We start from the raw sequence: 20,729 nt of genomic DNA on the forward strand, positions 1-20,729 counted from the left end.
CATTTATTAGCTTACATACATCCGACTTGGATTTTACACAAATTGCGAAATTACACCCCGACTTACGCGGTTATCGCTCGGTCCCACCTATCGCCTAAGTTCGGGGTATTACTGTATACAGATATAAATATAATATAAAACAAATATTGAATTTTTTTAATAAGCATATTTTCACAAAATTGTGGAAATAAAATTAGAAATAATAATAATAAGCAGAAATTAACACTTTCATTTTTCTGGATATGAGTGCCACTGAAAATACATCTTAATATAGTTGTATGTACTGAAAGACCAATTATATAAAGTTTAACATTTTAATTTATTCTAAATTGTTGTATATAATGATATACAATTAAAATGTATTAGAGTATAAGCAATTTCTTTTTGATATCCATTTTTTCGTGTCAAAAATTAAGCTTGACAAATATTTTTAATTTGAACTGCTAAAATTGTTAAAAACAGAATATTTCTCATACCTGATCATTAAAATATTTCTTATGAATATTTGTTTAGTTTGATTTTGTAACACAAATAATGGTTTTCAAGAAGTCTGTTAATAAATAAAAACAGTTTTTTTTACATCTCATGAAAAATTAGGAATTTACTTAATAAGTGTTTCAGTTAAATTCAAATCAGTATCCATTTATTTATTTATATATAAGCTACATTTAGAGAATTATAAGGATACTAGTAGTCATTAAAAGTTAAAAAACTGATGTAAAGTATATTTATTTCCTAGTTTTATATTATTTCAATTTAGCATAAAATTATTTAACTTCCTAAAATTATAGAGAGAGAAAATTTGTGCCTGTTTTTTTAAAGAAATGTATTTTCAAAATACAAAATACTGTATAAAACACTCATTTTTTCTTGTTGATACTATGGAGGATGTTTACACATTTTTAGATTGATATTTTTGCAATATAATTAATGCTTTAAATAAAGATTTATTTGTTAAATTTTATCTTAAGCCTTTTTTCTGTACTATCAATTTTCAAGATATGAGTGCATATTTTAGAGTAAGTAGTATTAGTGGTATTTTACTCCACTTCTGCTACTTTCCACAATCCAGCTGTGATAAGTCTGTGTTTAGAAAGAGCTCTTTTTAACAATTTGAATGCACAGAGTCAATTGGAGACACATCAAGAGACAAAGTAATCTTCTAATAACAAGGCAAAAAGCAATAATAAACACACCAATCTTAAATTGGCTTGCAGATAAGTGAGCTTTCTAATATGCCTGAAGAAAGTCTTAGAAGTAGACCAAAAATGTTCATAATAGAAAATTCACTTATCTGCAAAGCCAATTTAAGATTGTTGGGCTACAATTTGACAAAATTCCCATTGTTGTCCGTCTTTCCTTAATCTCAAGAATAGAATTAGATAGAATGAAGATGAGACCAAATATGGAAACCTTAAGGGCAGGAGGCCCTGATTAACTATATAAGAATTTCTGGTGCAAACCAGAAGTCACAGTATTTCAATTGAAAATTTTTCCCCTGAAAGGTGTTAGATAGATAACCAGCACAACTCTATTGTTAAAGGAAAAATATGATGTACAGGGCAAGCCACTATTAATTTGAGGTGGCAAGCATATATTAAATTAAATTAATTAAAAATATGATTAAAAATTGCAGCCTGGCATTATGACCATGTCACAATAAATAATTACTCATTGTGTTTATTTCCATATCAGGAGTTTTTGAAGGAATATGGAAAAAAGGTATAGGGGAGATGGGCTAGTTGTCACAGTTTTTAGTCATTTCTAGTTTTAGAGTCTATAATATCAATTTATTTAGGTTTAAATGAAAATGTATACACCTACATATCTTTTGATTTGGTTTATGATAAATATATGAACATTCAATAATTTTTTGTCATAGTTATTAGTTATTTTAGAAACTGTGTTACCTTTGACAACATTACCCCTAGACAGGGTATGTTGTCACAAAGTAAGGGGTATATTGTCACAGGGTATATGTTTATAAGTTCTTACATTTCCTGATTTTATTTTGGTTATGTTAAATTATGCATAATATGACATTTACTTATGCCAATTCTATAAAGAAAATTACTAATAAAGAACTAATAAATTACTATAAAGAAGATTACTAATTTACTATTATTTATTCTGCAAAAGACAAGTAACTCGAATCTTTACATATTGTCTTCAGAGTCACAGTTGTGACAAACAAAATATGGATTTACATCTGTATATAGCTCGCGAGACCAAACTCTCACAACAAACCAAACAGAAGGTGTTTTCTTTCTCTTCTGATGAGTCAGTCTTAGTGACAAGTTGCCCCATTCAATGTGTGACAATTTGTCCCAAATGAACATCTTTAACAAATCAGTTCATAGTTTCTAATTTCAAAATAGAAAATTTGATTGCTCGTAATTTATATATACATTAATTAAGGACCCATCTAATAGGAAATACAGTTGTTACTCACTTTTTACTAATTGCAAGTTTTCAAATGGCACAAGACATGATGCATCAAAGTTTATGCGACTTGCTGTAAATCTTTTAACTGCTAATTAATGGAAAACAATGCAACTGATATTATTCAAATTTTGTAATGACGTAGGTGAGCGGTAAATGAACCTACTTCTATATGACATGATTATTCAGTTTTGATTTTATAGACGATATTTGCACTGTGACAACATGTCTCTTGTGTCAACTATTCCCAGTCTCCCCTAGTCTTGATACATGTCTTTATTTTGTCTTTTTTTTTCAAGATATTTAATGATAGTTGTATGCATGACTGATAATTATTATCACGATAGAGTTCAGTTTTTTGAAGGCTTTATGGATAACAATATTTATTTTTTAATTATAGGTGTTAAAGAAACATTATTTTGGTAATATGTAGAATTGATTTTAACATTCATGTCAATTTTGAGATAACACAAAAACTTAATCATGAATCTTGTATGAAACTTTTCAAACTTAGTTCCAAGCATCCAAAGTCTTTCTCGCCTTTTGTGATTGTAACAAAAAAGATGAATTTAATATCATTTAAGTAGATCTATGTTTCATTCATAGTCACAATATATTTCCATCTCACTCCAGCTAAATGATTTTCATAAAACAGTCTAAATCAGTGGTTTCCAAAGTGGGCACTACTACTTCTTGGGGGATGGTGAGTAAATCAAGGGGGACAAAAAGAAGCACTGGTAGCAGAGTTCCTGACCAAACTGTGACCAGTAGGCAAGGGCTTTGAGTCAATGGAATTTCGTTTAAGACCAGATATCTTACTTTTGAAATTTTTGAAGTAGTATATACCTTGTTTGGGGCACTGACAATTTTTCTCTTTCCTCTGTTAAAAGGGGTAAGAGAAAACACGTTTAATGATTTCCAGACATGGAGAACAATGTACAGTAAAGACACAAAGTGTGAGGTTTATAGTAAAGCTTATCTAAGAATATTTCCAAGCCTTTATCATACAAGGGAAAACAAGTTGGGGGCATTGGGTATAAGTTTATAGAACCAAGGGGATGGTGGCTCAATAAAGTTTCGGAATATGATCTACATCATGTTCTGCACTTAACAACATGCCTAGACGAAAAGCAATAAACATTGTTTCTTAGTTTTTTAAGATTTAAATCTTTGTTTATTATCTTGTTTACAATTGATAGAGATATTTACATATTGCAATTGTTCTTTGAGTCAATGGAATTTCTTTTAAGACCAGATATCTTACTTTTGAAATTTTTGAAGTAGTATATACCTTGTTTGGATTTGGTATTCTCTCAATGTTTTTTAATTACAGTTATTTCTGTTCAGAAAGAGGAAAAACATAACTTTCAATCCAAAATTTACATACTTTATTTTGAAGACAGACAATAAACTACAGCAGACAATTATTTGTTTCATATTATAGCATGTTGGCAGATATATTTTTTTGAATTATTTTATTGCTTTATTATTTTTTCAAGATTATTCTAAAAATATGTAAACATTCTTTGTATTTTAACCACTCAGAAAAAAGTTTGGTTTTTCATATTTTTTAATAATAATATAACTCATCTTATTTATTTAATGTTTACTTTGTCAGAAAGATTGAAATATTGTATGAAATCAATTATTAAATTTTTTAATTTTTTAAAAAATAAGTATCCACAATAATATACAAAAAATTTAAACATTAAATGTAACTTTTATTTGTTTAATAATAATTTCATAAAGAATGAAAAAATTTGAAATTTCTGAAATGAACTTCAATAAAATACCAGTAGATTTTTATGCATGAACAGTTATAGTAAACTTGGATGTCAAGTTCATTTGTATCATAAATAACACCAATATCACAATAAACCAGCAAAGAACAAGATTTTTATGAAAAAACAAACATTTTCTACCATTTTTAACAATTACTGTCAGGCTAAACTTTTGAAAATGGAATATATATAGAAACCTGTGTAAACTGGACTGGCACAGTACCAAATATTTTTTTTTTGTTTGGTAGGTTTCTATTTTGAACAGGTTTTACTATAATAAATATTTTAAATTAAAGTACAGGTATCCCTTGATTAACACAGTTAATCAAATACAGTATCTATGCTAAGTAAAGACAGCTGTTAAAGCCACATTAATTAAAACTTTTGCCACATATATAAAGAGATTACTGTGATTAATTTTGCATGTTAATCAAATCCCATGCTAAGCAAAACCACATTAAGCAAGGGATACCTGTATTTATTATATGTATACATAGAATGTTTCAATTAAAATAGTTTAAAATATTTATTATATGCTCCATTTTTTAATGTTTAGTCTGATGATGATCTTTAAAAACAGTAGAAAATGTTTGTTTTTTATCACAATCTTGCTCTTTGCTGGTTTATTGGTGATATTGGTGTTATTTATATAAATAGTACTTTAATCCAGTTTATTTTACATATGTTGGTGTTTAGTGTATTCATTTTATAGCTCCTTGATAGATCTTCGTTGCCAAAAAGTACTCAAACAATTGAATCTTGATGTAAGTTAATGAATGCCAATAAAATAAATTTATAAATGTATTTAAGTTTAATAATTCTTTCAGTTTGGATCTAGAAGATATTAATTTGTGTTTAATGAAAATATTTGAATGATTAATTAATTAAAGACCTTATTTTAAACTTTTGTATTTTTAGTTATATAATTAAATAAAAATTTTTTATATTATATAATACTGTAATGTATATTTAAAATAGTGATTCTCCAAATTGATGGTCTTTTGAAGTAAATTGAATAAATTGGAATTATTACAGGATTAAATATATTATATTTTACCATTTAATGTTTTAATTAATGTTGTTATATCAAAATCCATTAGAGAATTACTTAAGATTAATCCATATTTTATTGAAAAATTTAAATAGACTTTAGCAACAGCTATTAAAAATATATCTGCTAGAATATTAACAATACTACATGATATTAAGTTTTTAATTATGTAATTAGTCTTATTATATTAAATTTATATTAGCATTCCATATCATAATCTTTTCATTAGATATATTATTTACCTTTGACATTTTTCTATTATTTTAATATTTAGAAATGATTGATTAATGCATAGATTAATAAGCAGTATAATAGTAGTAGTGAGAAGACTATTATATAAATTAAAATTAAACTGTATTGAATAATCAGGAATTACCCTTTATCTTCAGGATACAAAATAATTACAACTTACTATAACAAAAATATTTTTTTTGATAAAGTCATGCTATAACAATAGCAAAAAATCTGCTTTATTGGAGTTCACTTTAATAACAGTTTTTCCAGTGAAGTTCAATAAAGCAGATTCTTTGTTGTATTTTTGAAGAAACTTGCAGTTGTTTATTATTATTTAAAATCATACTATTAAATAAATTGCAATATTTCATATTAAACATGATTAATAAAGTGATTATTTTATTTTTATAGTAAAAAGTTTTTTTCTAAGTTGTTCTGAATTTATTTTAAAAATAATTTTTATATATATATTTTAATGAACTGTAACTTCAACAAAAGTCAATAGAAATGTAATATGACAGCAAATGATGAAAATTTTCTATTCAGTTTTTGAATAAATATGCAATAGTTTTTGACAGTTTGATTAACTATTTGATATATTTTTGTTTTTTCTAAATTCAAATAAAAATGAAAGTTGATGATTTCACTTCTTATTTTTAAGATTTTGTCAAATCAAACTTGTCAAATTGTTATTGGCATGATGTGATTTATAAATATAAATTTGNTGCATGCAAAAATTCAAATATGCATTTTAATTTAGAACTTTAGTAATTAATGAATAAAAAACTACAGAATTAACACTGAATTATAGTAGATGATAATTATGTATATTTAAGTAATCAACCTAAAATATTCATATTAAAATAATAAAATTTTTTAAAACTAATTCTTTATATATAAGCTGCTTTTAAATTACAAAAAAGATACTTTAATGGAGCTTAGAGCATGGAAAATATATCAGATATTTTGTTCCATTAAGAACATTTTTGTATTTAAAATGTAGACTTTCTTTTTATTTTGAAGTTATTTAAAGAAATGTTTATATAAATTGTGTTGAATTTTTTATAGGTGTTGTTCGTTCATTGGCTCATTGCAAAGACTTGCATGTATTCTTTACTGAAACTAGACCATATAATCAAGGAGCTCGTTTAACTGCTTATGAATTGATACATGATTCAATATCATCAACTCTGATTTGTGATAATATGGTTGCAGCATTAATGAAATCAAAAAAATTATCTGCTGTAATAGTTGGTGCTGATAGAATTGTAGCAAATGGTGATACTGCCAATAAAATTGGAACATACCAAATAGCTGTCTGTGCCAAACATCACAATGTGCCGTTTTTTGTAGCTGCTCCTATTAGTACAATAGATATGACAATAAAAGATGGCTCAGATATTCCAATTGAGGAGAGACCACAGAAAGAAGTTACTCATATTCAAGGTCTTCAAATTGCTGCTCCAGGTAAATAAATAAACAATGAAATTATAATATTTCATTTAATATAGAATAACTTGATTTATTTTATAAAACAGTAATACTGTAGTGCTTAAAAATGAATATCTTGTAACATAATAAGAGTGTACAACTTAAATTTAAATAATTATTAAGATTTCTAATTTTATAATTACAGGATACATTAATTTTGTATATAGTATACAAGTTCAACACATACATATCCATAATGTTTACATACATAATCTTGAGCAAATCATTAAGTGTTTTTATAGTTTACAGTTATGTTTAATGAAGAATACAAGTCTAATTATAAAAAACTTATTTTTTAATTATTTTGAAATGATTAAAATAGGAACTTTTGAAGCTGTTTTTATTAAATATATCTGTAGATAGAAATGTGATCATATATTTGCATCTCTATGTGCAAAATATTTTTTTATTTTTATTAGTAATCATTAAGGTAGGTCATCCAGGCACAAAAAATTATATAATTTATAATTTTTATAACTATTTTTATGATTTTTAGTGCCTAGATGTCCTAGTCTTATTAATTATGTAATTTTTTTTCTGTAATCATGATCCCAAAAACTTCATTTATCATTTATTATTTGAGTTTTAAATTTAAATCTGTCCAGTTCCAATATGATGCTAAATTTTATAGTTAAATCCTCATTTATTCGAAACTATAATCATTACCACATAAAGAAGTACAGTTTTATATATTTATCATCTTTTTCACAATTAAATAAATCTAAAATAATAAATTAGAAGTATAAAAACAAATGACTTTATTGAAGTAATTTTTATATTTATAAATACCTGTGAAAAGAAAAATCTCTCTCTAGCCTGTAAAATATTGATGGATACTGTATATTGTAAATTAATATAATATTAATAATTGAGTTTGACACTGTTTGTGTTAGAATTTCAGTTATTGATCAAATTGATAGTTTATTTTTAATTTTTATTTTGATAGTTTCAAAGGAAGAATTAAAATTTAAAAATAATTAACCAGAAAAACACAGTTACTGTTTAATTAAATTTAAATGTTTAATTATATTGAACTCTGATTTCTCCTATTTATTAGGTATTTAAATAGAATAATTAATTCTAGTGTTTACTTGCTTTCATTTCTTTTCCATTGATTGATTTATATTCTATTAAAGCTAATGGATCTGGATTTAAGGATTATGGATGGATTTATTGATGAGTCTGACATTCAGCAGAATTATGTTACTGATAATAATAAGTAGAAAAGAAAAAAAATGAAGAAATAAAACTTAAATCAAATTTATAATTACAAAATCAGAAAATAAATTTAAAAGCTTCACTAAATGTAACAAAATTAAATTAGAAAAAATGAATTAAGTAAAAGGAACTGAGTAAAAAATTTGCTATCACATTAATATAAATGAATACACTTGAGATTGTATTTGCAATATGTTTTTGCATATATTAAACTTTATTAATAAAACAAACTAAACAATTCTTGTTGAAAGTACAAAAGATGAATATGATAAAAACAAAGAGATAAAAGATTCTGCTTAAAAATCAATTGCTGTCTGAAAGATTAATTGATAATTCTCACTCTACATTTCTTTTTAAGTAATATACAAAATGTGTATGTTAAAAGAATATGAATTTATCAATCAATCTTTTCCTCTGATAAAAACAGTAGCTCAACATAATTTTTTTTAAACTTTGTTTTTTTGTGTTTATATTTGTTTATTTTATAGAATTTTTAGAATTCTGTTCCAAAAATAAAGTTTTGCACCATTTTTCAACAGATATCTGTAAGAAAGATAAATAAATAAAATTAAAATTTTCAAATATCCATAACATCTTATGATATTTAGATGAAAAAAAGCATCCTTATTAAATAAAATAACATTGCAAAGAAAAAATAAAGATGCTAGCTTTTCCTTAATTTAAAAAAATTTTATTGACTGACTTTACTAAAGTTAATTAATAAAATGTTTTCTAAGAAGACTCCCATTGGTGTTTTGAACTAATTTCTTCAAATTTTATAATTTTATATTTAACAGAATTTTAGTAGACATGGATTTAATAGCAACAGAATTATTCAAATTTCTTTCATAAGATTCTTCTTCTTCAGAAGTGACTAACAGAAAAGTTATTTAAGATATTGACATTATAATTCATATTTACTTGCTCAAATTATAAAAGAAAAAGAAAGAGAACAGGATGGATATAATTTAAAAAGTTTGAACCACTTTTTTGACATATGAAAATTAATTGCTATTTCATAAGCATAAAATTAACATGATAATATTTAATATGCATGCAAAAATTCAAATATGCATTTTAATTTAGAACTTTAGTAATTAATGAATAAAAAACTACAGAATTAACACTGAATTATAGTAGATGATACAATTACAATTTTAAAATTAATTTAAATGCTTAAATATTTTTGTTGTAATTTTTTCCCTCCTGTCACTTATTATATTTAATTATTTAGTCAGAGTTAAATTGCCATTTACAGTTCTTTTTCTAAATAAAGCATGATTTATCAAAAAAAAAAAAACAAATCAGCAATTAATTATTATACTAAATCAGAAATATTATTTATTGCTGATTCTATAAATTCATTATGGAAAATAATTTATTTTCAACAGAGATTTATGTTCATTTACATTTTCTGAGTAGTAATTACTGTAGATAATATTTCAAAATAGAAAATGCAATGTAATTTCTTCAAAGAAGAATAATCTTGTTTACAAGTAAAACATAGTTCAAGTGCTAATCCAGTATTAAGAAAATTATAAACTTTAATTACATCATGCTTATTACTCTGATTAACAGCTTAAACTTATATAATTACTAGTTAAAATAGCCATTGCAATTTTATTCTTATTACTTTTAAATTGTAGATACATTTGCTAAATTGAATGTACTAAATTTACTTATATGATATTGTTTAAATGTGGTCAATGGAAATTTTTCAGTCAATTTTGAGTGTATCTATTTGAATTATACATAAATTATGAAGGATTCATTTTATTATTATTATTTCTGTAAGACACTATAATAGGAATTAGATAAAACAAATAGTAAAAATGTATTTTTCGGTATTATGCAGTCACAAAAAGAATTAATGTATACAGTATTTTTAAAAGCATATATTATTTGTATCTAAATTGTTCAATTATTTATAAATGCTAAAATAAAGTTAAAAATTTAGTATTGAAGATATTTGTAAGTAAAGAAGATTAAGGCTTCTTAAAAACAATTTTTAGAATTTATTTAAAAATATTGATTAATAACATAATAATTTTAAATTAGCAAATATTAAATTTACTTATTTTCAAGAAATTTTACATAAATAAGAGTTAATATTTTCTTTGCCAACTACACAGCCATCTGATATCATTTATAGCTTAACTACAATATTAATATTGCTTTAGATGCAGCATTAACATCATCTTACGACATAAAATATTCAGAAAATAGCCTTAACTGAAATTTATGGGTAGTAATACATAAAGATAAAATTTAATCATCACAAAAATTCAAAAAGGAAATTCCATTTAAAATATTTCAGAATAATGTAGGAACAAATTTTGAATTAATAAAGATATTGAATCAATTTTTTTATATTTGATTATTATATTTTCATATTTTTATATAATTAATAAANTAGTTTATATTATTATACTTTATTGTTTAAAAATAATATTTTTTAAGAACACTATAGCAGCTTAAATTTATGGATTTTTAATGCTTTACTATTTATTAAATAATATCTTTATATATAATTTTGTCAAAATACATCTGCAGGAACTGTTTATATTTGAATTTTGTACAATTGATTTATATTTGGTGTAATGATTATCAAATTTTATAATATAAGCATCTGGTTTGTATCGTGTAGATATAATTGTAAAATGTTTTGTCAATAAATAAAAATTGATTGATGTGTAAATTCTTAATTTTCTATAATAACTGTATTTTACTTTTGTTATGAATAAATATCTTAATGGTATTTATTGTAGATATTAAAACATGGTAATATCTACATATTACTATGTTAAAATTACATAGTAATATGTAGATAAGAAAATATCATCATTATTTATCATATAATATGTCAGTTTGGAGAGATACTAAAGAAATCTTGTCTGAAAAACAATATTTTAATTTTCTGTTATTTTTAAGATTTTAAAAATTATTTTTTTCTGTTTTAATTAATTTTTTAACATAGAATGAAAATGATTGATTATTTATTAATTTGGTTTATAGAAACAAAAAGTGATTAAGACATATTTAAATTTTTTTATATTCAGATTACAATTATCTAAAGTTAGAGTGTGTCTTTTAATTGAGATACATTAAATAATCATTTCTCTGTAATGAGTAAAATAATCTTAATTTCTAAAGTAATCTAATCCTGTAATATGCAATTACATTTAGATTCTGCAGAAAGCAAGAAACATATTAGATATTTATATATTGCTATATCATTTACATCTGTAATTTGTTAATTATTTTTTATATGCAGTTTTTGTTAGATTTTGGAAATTAGAAAATTATATATTTATGACTTGAAGAAGAAAAATATGCTAATACTTTAAAATCTTAAATCTGAAAACTTCTTAAGAAATATATAAGAAAAAATAATGTATTTACTTAAATGTAAAAAAAGAAAAGGAATTAGTTTAGAAAGGATTTGCCTATGCTGATAGAAAACAGTTGACAGATATTATTGATTGTTTTAAAAAAAAACTGCTTTGAAGTATTTGCTTTAGAACTTTCATAAAAATAAGAAAAATTCAATTAAATAAATTGCTTTAAATCTTGAAATATTTATTTAATCAAATTTATATGAAATAAAAATTATAAATTGATATTTTTCTCATCTTGATGATATCAAAAAATAGATATTTGATGAGACTAATTTTTTAAATCCTATTTTTTACAACTGTTCAATTTATGTTTGCTATCTAATTTCAAATTTATTAAGAGATGAAATTATATAAAAAAGTTTATTTCAAATTAAACTGTGACATAGTAATCAGAATTTCTAAAATTAAGTAAATTCCAATTTTGATTTCCAGTTTTATTCTACAAATATCATTTATTTATTGAATGAGAAGTACGTAAGTGTAATCTATTTTATAATAAAATTATCTCTGAATGAATCTGATATTTGGTAAATGTCTGGTTTATCAAAATTGATCAAATTCTTTTTGTCAATACAGTAGAGCGTCGTTTATCCGAAAGCTGGTTATCCGAAACGTCCGTTATCCGAAAGCATTCCAGTCGGCAAATTTAAATTTTCTCTAGTGCTGTGGCGCTGCAATCTTCGGCTATTTCTCGGGCTACTCAAATATTTTACGTTTTTGATACTAAATTAACATCTGAAGTATAATTTTTTATTGTTTTTATATTTTTCAATAAATTTATTTTGTTTGTACAAAATAAAAAAATAATTTTTAACGATACAATAGTCTTCGTTAGGCTTAACATCGACGAAAATTCAACGCGAAGCGACACGCAACGGAGAGAAATTTCAACATGGGATAAATTAATATATTTTTTCGTACATGATTCGTTATCCGAAAAATAAGTTATCCGAACAACCCCAGTCCCCAACTGATTCGGATAAACGACGCTCTACTGTATTTATTTTCTGAATACACTTTTGTTGATTATTATTGTTTAGGAATAAAATACATTTAATTAACTGTTTTTCTCCTCTGTTAAAACAATATATTTGAATAAATTTATTGAATTTTAATTTGAAAGAAAGTTTCCAGCCATGAAGCCTATATTAAAGTAAACAAAGTTGTTGATATATAATAAATACGGTAGCCTACTGTATATAGCTTATATTCTTGTATTCTTGATGTTATAAATACAGTATTATTATTAAAAGCGTTGACAGCTGAAATAAAGTAATATTAACACTATATATATAATGAGGATGTTTGTTTGCCGTACACTTCTAGGCCGTTCAATCAATTGCTACGAAACTTGGCAGTTACGTTTACATACTTCGAACTTAGACAATGTCATACATCCCACCTCAAAATATATATTAGAAATTAATTGATTTACAGAAATCCATCTATTGTACATTAATTTGCTGATTTACACGTAGCGCCATCTAGTGGAATAATTTTAAAAAATATATATTACAGTAACTTAATTACTGTGGCAATGATATAGCGCGTCTATTCCGCTCTATATCATTACTGAGACAGGTAGCGCATAGAGCACTTGTCTGCGTGGAATCAAAAGTGTTACCATGTGAAAAGTCTTAAGTACAGTGGAACCTCGGTATACGACCGTAATTCGTTCCTGGTGTTTGGACTTATACCGAATAGGACGTATACCGAACCAACCTTTCCCGTAAGAAGTAATGTAAAAATAATTAATCCGTTCTCATGTAAAAAAAAAATATCTGGCTTTAAACACCTCGCTTTCCTGGCTAGTTCCTGCTTGATTTTTCATGAGATCAGCACGTATCTGTTTAGCTTTCTCGCAAATAATTGCTTCTGATACGCTGTCGCCAGCAGACTGTTTTTCAGTATTCCAAAGCAAAAGCAATTTCTCAACATGATCTAATGTCTTCGATCTATGTTTAGAAATTGATTTAACCCCTTTCGCAACGTTAGCAGATTTAATAATGTATTTATTTCTTTACGATTGTCGATATCGTCATTCTCGGAATACGGTATGCAACAGTTAAATCTTGAACACGCATGCCACCTTTATATTTCTCAACAATCTCTTTTTTCAGTTCCATTGTGATTTTAGTCACTTTTTCATTTTTCTCTTACCTTTTTGCAATCCATGATTAATAAAAATAATAACATTTTACTTGCAAATTAAAATAAAAAGAAATTTAACAAAGTTATAAACTGTGGCACCGCAACATCTAGTCTGGTTTAGTACACCGATAGTGCTACTTGTTCATAGATGGCGCATATAATTGAATTAAGTCGTATACCGAAGAAAAGTCGTATACCGAGCAAAATTTGTTTCGTCCAAACAGGACGTATTCTAAAGCAGACGTATACCGAGGTACCACTGTATTTAATTTTCCACATTTAACAACTTGGGTTTTTTTCATTTCTGAACGGTATCTTCTTAATTCTATTAAGTGCTCTCCAGTAGCAGAGTGCATAAAACCACCGAACTCTGTAGTTAGTCGGATTCGGGCTGGCCATATGAAGTTTTTCGGGTTTTCTTCACGTTCCTAACACCTAAAAAGGGTTCAGGTTCCCATAAAAGTCTTCCTGGATGCATTTCCCTCGGTTGATCGCTCACGTGTCGCGTTGCCGAAACCAACTAAACCAAACTAATTTTTTTTACGAGCAATTATTTATTGCGACATGGTAACATGCCAGGCTGCAACTTTTCGTCACAATGTTCTCAATTCTTTTAGTGGTGGTTTTGCCCCTGTACATCATACTTTTCCTATTAGCAATAGAGTCTTGTCGGTCATATATCTAACTCCTTTGGAAGGAAAATTTTGATTCGAAGTAAAGTGATTTCCGTTCCAAACCGGAAGTTCGTATACAGTTAATCTGAGCCTCTTGCCCCTAAGCTTTCCACATCTGGTCTCGACTTTCATCTATCTAACATCATTCTCGAGATTAAGGGAGGCCATACAGATGGGACGATAGTTGGAATTTATAGGTCTACAATTTTTTCAAATTTCATCCAAATAATTTTTATATAAACGCAGTATTTACGAGAACATACTTCCCGCGTAGTTTATACAATCTGTTGCCAAATTTAAACACTTATCACATGAAAGCGATTATTCTAGCATTTTTACAAGATTATTTTTTATTTAAACAAGTTTTATGTGAAGTCTTTCGGATGTTAAGGTTACAATTTCAATCATATGGGGGGCCATCACAACCTGTCTAACACGGATCACTTTTCAAATTTCAATAGAACACCAGTATTAATGAGTTGTGGTTGACCATCCTCTCTTCCACGAGGAAGTCAACGCCTACTTTTAGTCGAATTACTTCAACTCCCTTTTTCGAAACACTCCCTTCTTTCTATCGAACCAACGGTATGGTGGCATTCGAATAGCAAAGTTATATAATACAAGATTATCAGCCAGCACAAAATACGATTTAAGTGGTTTTCGAGGGTTCCGAATTTAAATATTTGGTCCATTTTTCTCAAAATTTGATTCGTTGGCAGATTACCATTTGATATTCGGCTGTGAATGGAACAATTTGTTAGAGCTAACATTATAAAAAATGGTATCTACTTGACGAATGAAATTGTGCCATTTCGTATCGCGATAAACGTGACAATGGTAGGCTGAAATAACCAAACAATTATGGTTTTCTTATTAATGTTTATTATATTATAGTACAGTAGAACCTCGAAAACTCGGCCTAATGTGGACCGAAGGGTGGCCGAGTTTGTGAAAATGCCGGGTTATCGGGAATGGGGTTAAAAAAATAAGTACGAGTGTTTCCTCAGAAAATACTGTACTGTGCTTGTATGTATTGTTTACTTGAGAATATAACAGAGAATAAACTGCCCAAATATCCTTAAACAAAGGAAAAGTACGTTCTTTATGAAGGCATAGAGCCTTTACTACATGAAAATGAAAATTAATGAATACACTGTGTACAGTAATTTACCTGATAAGACAGACCTCAGAAAAATACTTTATGAGAGATTTATACTTTTATAAAGCTGTCTATAATGAAAATTAATTAACTAAGGATGTTTTTGCTTTGCCAGGGTGTGGCCGAGTTATCCGGAGTGCCGGGTTATCGAGAGCCGAGTTTTCGAGGTTCTACTGTATTTAATTTATATAACAACAAAGGTTATCTTACGTAAGTGTTTATCTAACACATTTTAAAAATTCTTTAAACTGTGTATAGTAGAGGAATGAAGAATTTTTAAAATGTGTTAGATAAACCCTTACGTAAGATAACCTTTGTTGTTATATGAATCAAATACTATACTGTAATATAATATAAGGGGTAGAAGTACGAAAAAATTAATAATGTTTGTTCTCATTTTTTGCCTGGGCAACGCCGGGTTTAGCTGCTAATAATATAATAAAATTATAAAAAGACAGCTTTAAAGGAACAATATAGATTACAGAAGGGAGTTGAAACTCTTCTGTATTCTATATTACTCCATTAAATCATTTTTCCTTAAAATTAATTGTAAATTCCTGTCTTCATAAAAGTGTTTCAAAGTATCAGTATTTATTAAATGTATATTTAAAACAAATACGTATGATTAACAATAAGTACAGACCCTTATAACACGGTAATCAAGTTTCAAAAAAGTGCTGTGTTATGCGAATCCGTGCTATACCAAACAAAAGACTAATACAAAGTATTGGGTTATGTTCCAAAAGTTAGCAAAAGTATACTATGGACGTATTCTAAAGCAGACGTATACCGAGGTACCACTGTATTTAATTTTCCACATTTAACAACTTGGGTTTTTTTCATTTCTGAACGGTATCTTCTTAATTCTATTAAGTGCTCTCCAGTAGCAGAGTGCATAAAACCACCGAACTCTGTAGTTAGTCGNAAAAAGTGCTGTGTTATGCGAATCCGTGCTATACCAAACAAAAGACTAATACAAAGTATTGGGTTATGTTCCAAAAGTTAGCAAAAGTATACTATTCTTTTTCGAAATTAAGAGATATATGTTTATTAAAGCAATAATTAACTAACAGTTACAATCAAAAGTATTGCACGTTAATATTAATTTTTTCTTCACTGCTAAAAACCATTGAACGAGGTCGTTTTCCTTTTTTGCAAAATGTCGTCATCCAGCTTTCCTGTTGACCTTAATCTAAATTATCAGCAACGTCTTGATTTCTCTACAATTTTTCATAAAGTTTATCTTTTGATATTTTCGTTTGCTTGCGTTTTCCTATCTTTAAAAATTTAATCTTTTCATGTAGTTACTTTTGATTTAATTTATAAAAACAAAGCACAGCGACAGTCTTTCGGGTTCAATTAGAGCAGCGTTTCTCAACGGGGGCGATATCGCCCCCATGTGGGCGTTTTTCCATGTTCAGGGGGCGATTAGCAACAAGTTATATTTTGGGGGCGAAAAACAATTTTCTGGGCGATAAAGTAAAACTTTATATTAAGAATAATTAGATATTTTATTCGTTATATCGTACAATAATTAAACAAATAACATTATACTAGTCACTAGTCTATTCCATGCAGTACGAATTTGGCGTTAGCCTTGTCCCTCGGCATCGGAATTTTGTAGTGAAGGGGGCGATACTACGGTTTTATTGAAGGGGCGATACTACGTCGAAGGGGGCGACGATTCGTTAGAGGTTGAGAAACATTGATTTAGAGCAATGTTTTTCAACCTTTTTCTGATTGCGTGGATTAAGTAATTATATGTGACTATGAATTATGCTTATTTATTAAGCTTATATATGCTTATCTGGAGTTAGATTACTATTTAAATGTCACCCATACGGTAAAATATTTTTCGGCGGTTGAAAAGCACTGTCACCAACGATAGCTACATCTGGTTTATAAAAAAGCTAGAATAGGAACCTAGGAACACGAAGAAGAAATATTGTATAATCCGTTCTCATTGAAGAAAACCTAGCGAAAGGCACGAAACAACATTGCCCATGGATGTTAGAATATTGAAATTTTCAAATATGAGACTATTCATGCTTGCTTCAATAAAAAGAATTATATGTATATCGAATGGTGGTGTTTGCACTTAAAAATTGTGACGATTTGTACGAAGATGTCTCCCTGTTAGAACGAAACCCTATTGTAGGAATATTGTGTTGTACTGTATTTATTATTTATTTTTAAATGAAAATATTTTAAATATTCAAATTATTTTGGTTTAGAAACTCACAAATTAAATAGAATTTTTAAATAAAAGATTAAATTATGCAGAATAAATATTAATTGATGATATTAGAGTGATCTGATGTTTATATCTTATTGTTAAAATCCATTACAGTAATTATTATTATTTCAAAATATACGATATTGTTATAAAGCAGTTAAACGTACTATAAATATTTTATTATTAAATTCTATATAATTACAATATTATATTCTACATACAAATATTTTAAAGCAGAGTAATTTGATACCATACATTTCTATAATTGAATCTATTTTGCTGTTAAAAGCAAGTTCTATAAAATATTAATTATCCATTAGCATTTTTAGAGTTCCAAGAATTCAATATTTAATTAAATTTAATGTTAATTAATATTTGTTGAATAATAATATAATATAATGACTATTAATGTTATATCAACTAAAAACTAAATATTTAAAAATTTTAGTAAAATTTAAAATAAAATGTATAATTTTAGTCATTAAACATAAGTTTATTTTATATTTACTTGATAAATTAAACTATAGTTTTCTCTTAAGAATTCAGATAATTAAGAGAATTTAAATATTCTAAGTGAATGAATTCCAATATTTTTATCTGTTTTTACTCATTTCATTAATCAATTCCATTAAAGTTTGTCTTGCAAATTATTAGTAAACATGTATCTATCATAGTTAATTCATTGTTAAATATTTAAATTATGCATTCATCCTTATATAAGTTTAGAAATACAAAGAAAAAAGATTTTAAATTATAGCTAATGTTTGTATATTGAGAACTTTAAAGACATTAAAATTTAAACTTTGAATATTTAAATTCTAAATCTTTTATATATATTTTTTTCAAATATATAGAAACAAAACTTGATGATAATTCAGATAGAATATTTCTTCAATTTCCTAATCATCTTGTATTAAGTCTCTATATTTATCAAATTTTTAGATCTATTTTTAGATTTCTTGTGTAATTTTTTAAAATAAAATTTTAATAGAAAATACAAGGTCCACATAAAGTGTTTAAAATTTAAACTAAAAGAATTTAATTCAACATTTTAAGTTAAAAGAATGGATAACATTGAAAAACAGTATTTAGATTTTCTTTTTAATTTGAGAAAATATTATTTATTCTTACAAATACATAATATTTTTCTATCTATCATAAAGATCAATAGAATTTATTTTGCATCTACTCTAATATTTAACTAACTTTATAATTTAAGATATATGTTCAATGTTAAATATGTATAAAAATATTTAAAAATTTAGAAAATTTATCTTCTAAATTATATAAAAAATTTTGTTTATCAGACATATTTTTTTAATGTAATGCTTATATAATATAAACTGGGTATGCTTTTTGTATATATCAAACACTTGATATTTATAATATCCTGAAGAAAAATTAAAAATAGACATGCTTAATTTTTTTTGCAGCATGAGTTATATATATATTAAATATATTCTGAAATAGTTTTTAACAAATTTTAATTACTTGTTTCATTCTTTGACATTTTATAAACTGATATTCTTTTAGCAATATTTAATTAGAAAGCTTTATCATTTTTAATAAATATTTAATAACATGTTTTTACTGGAATTTCATTGTTAAATATATTTAAAATAAATATATATATATATATATATCAATAATAATATATTTAAAATGTGTAAACATTTGTTATTATTTAAAAGAATTATAGGATCTCTTTAGTATAATGTAATAAAATTTAAAGGATAAAAGAAATTTATATATATACAGTATTTCTTTTAAGTTGTATGAATAGAATACATTTTAGAAAATATAAAAATTCCAGGAAGAAGACTAATTTAAAGAACAAGAAACATTTGCAGCCAATACCAAAGAGGATTTGTCATTCCCAGCAGGTTGATATCCTGACTAGACTGAAGGATAATAGAAAAGATAAAAGTCTGTTTCTGGTTTATGAAGTAGACAACAAGACTGGAACTGAATCCCAGAAAGGAAAATTTCCAACGATTTATTATTAAGAAAGGTAAGCTACATTAGATTTTTAAAAATGTAGTTCATATTATTATTATTATTACTATTGTTACTATACCAATTTATTACTTTGTTTCCATATTAGGAAGAGAGTAAACTTCATTTTCACTTTAGTAAAAGATGATTAGATGCCATCCATCTTTTATAAACAGGATTTTTTTATAATATTCTTTTATAACTAATTGCTGATAAACTTTTAATGTAAGAAGAAAAAAAATTTGACTTATTAATCGATTTTAATATTTCTTTTAAAAGAACTTTCAAGCTGTCAACGTTGATTAGAAGATTACAAGTTATTGATTTTGTTAGATATACAGTATAATTATAATAATTAAGTTTTAAAAAATGAATCGAAATTTGTCAAGAATGATAAATGAGTTAATATTCTCTAAGATATGGTTATTAGTTTAGACCTTTAATTAAAATGGTTTCGTTCTTTTACTAGTTTATTTCTTTTGGTTATTAAGATTGACCATTTAAGGAGTGTCATAATTAGTTTAGTTTTACTAGTAAAAAAATATATTTTTTCCATTTTCTAAGAAAGTTTTCCTATTTAAAAATGCATTTGGGATGAGGTTAAAAATAAAAAATAAAAAAAAAGGAATAAGATCGAGCAATTTTCCGCTCTTCTTTCGCACGACTGAGTTGTCATGTCCTTCTGATGTCATTCAAAGAAAAGAAGATAAAACGTCAGAAGGACAGTCGGACTAAAGAAGACGGCTTTATCAACACTGTATATTATTGGAAACAAGCCAAATATTTTATAAAGTGTAGACATCATCCGCTACATTTTCAACTTTTAAAGGTTTACATTCTTTACAAAGTAGAAGTTGGAGAAAAGGCAAGAGATGTTTGCCATCTATAAAAATGTCAAC

The 20,729-nt window shown here is 25.8% G+C and overlaps 1 protein-coding gene across 1 annotated transcript in view; it reads left to right on the forward strand.

Moving 5' to 3' along the window:
• The window catches only part of LOC111615593 (methylthioribose-1-phosphate isomerase-like), a 31,491-nt gene extending 11,509 nt beyond the window's left edge, over window positions 1-19,982 (forward strand). Inside the window, exons 2-4 of the mRNA XM_023356999.1 lie at window positions 6,577-6,975; window positions 19,649-19,846; window positions 19,940-19,982. Of these exons, the coding sequence (XP_023212767.1) occupies window positions 6,577-6,975; window positions 19,649-19,665 (416 nt within the window). The 3' untranslated portion in view covers window positions 19,666-19,846; window positions 19,940-19,982. The remainder of the gene's footprint in view (window positions 1-6,576; window positions 6,976-19,648; window positions 19,847-19,939) is intronic.
• The last annotated feature ends 747 nt before the right edge of the window (window positions 19,983-20,729 follow it).

Source organism: Centruroides sculpturatus, unplaced genomic scaffold (assembly GCF_000671375.1).
Source record: "Centruroides sculpturatus isolate CEXI.00-Female unplaced genomic scaffold, Cexi_2.0 scaffold19, whole genome shotgun sequence".
NCBI classification, from domain to species: Eukaryota; Metazoa; Arthropoda; class Arachnida; order Scorpiones; family Buthidae; genus Centruroides; species Centruroides sculpturatus.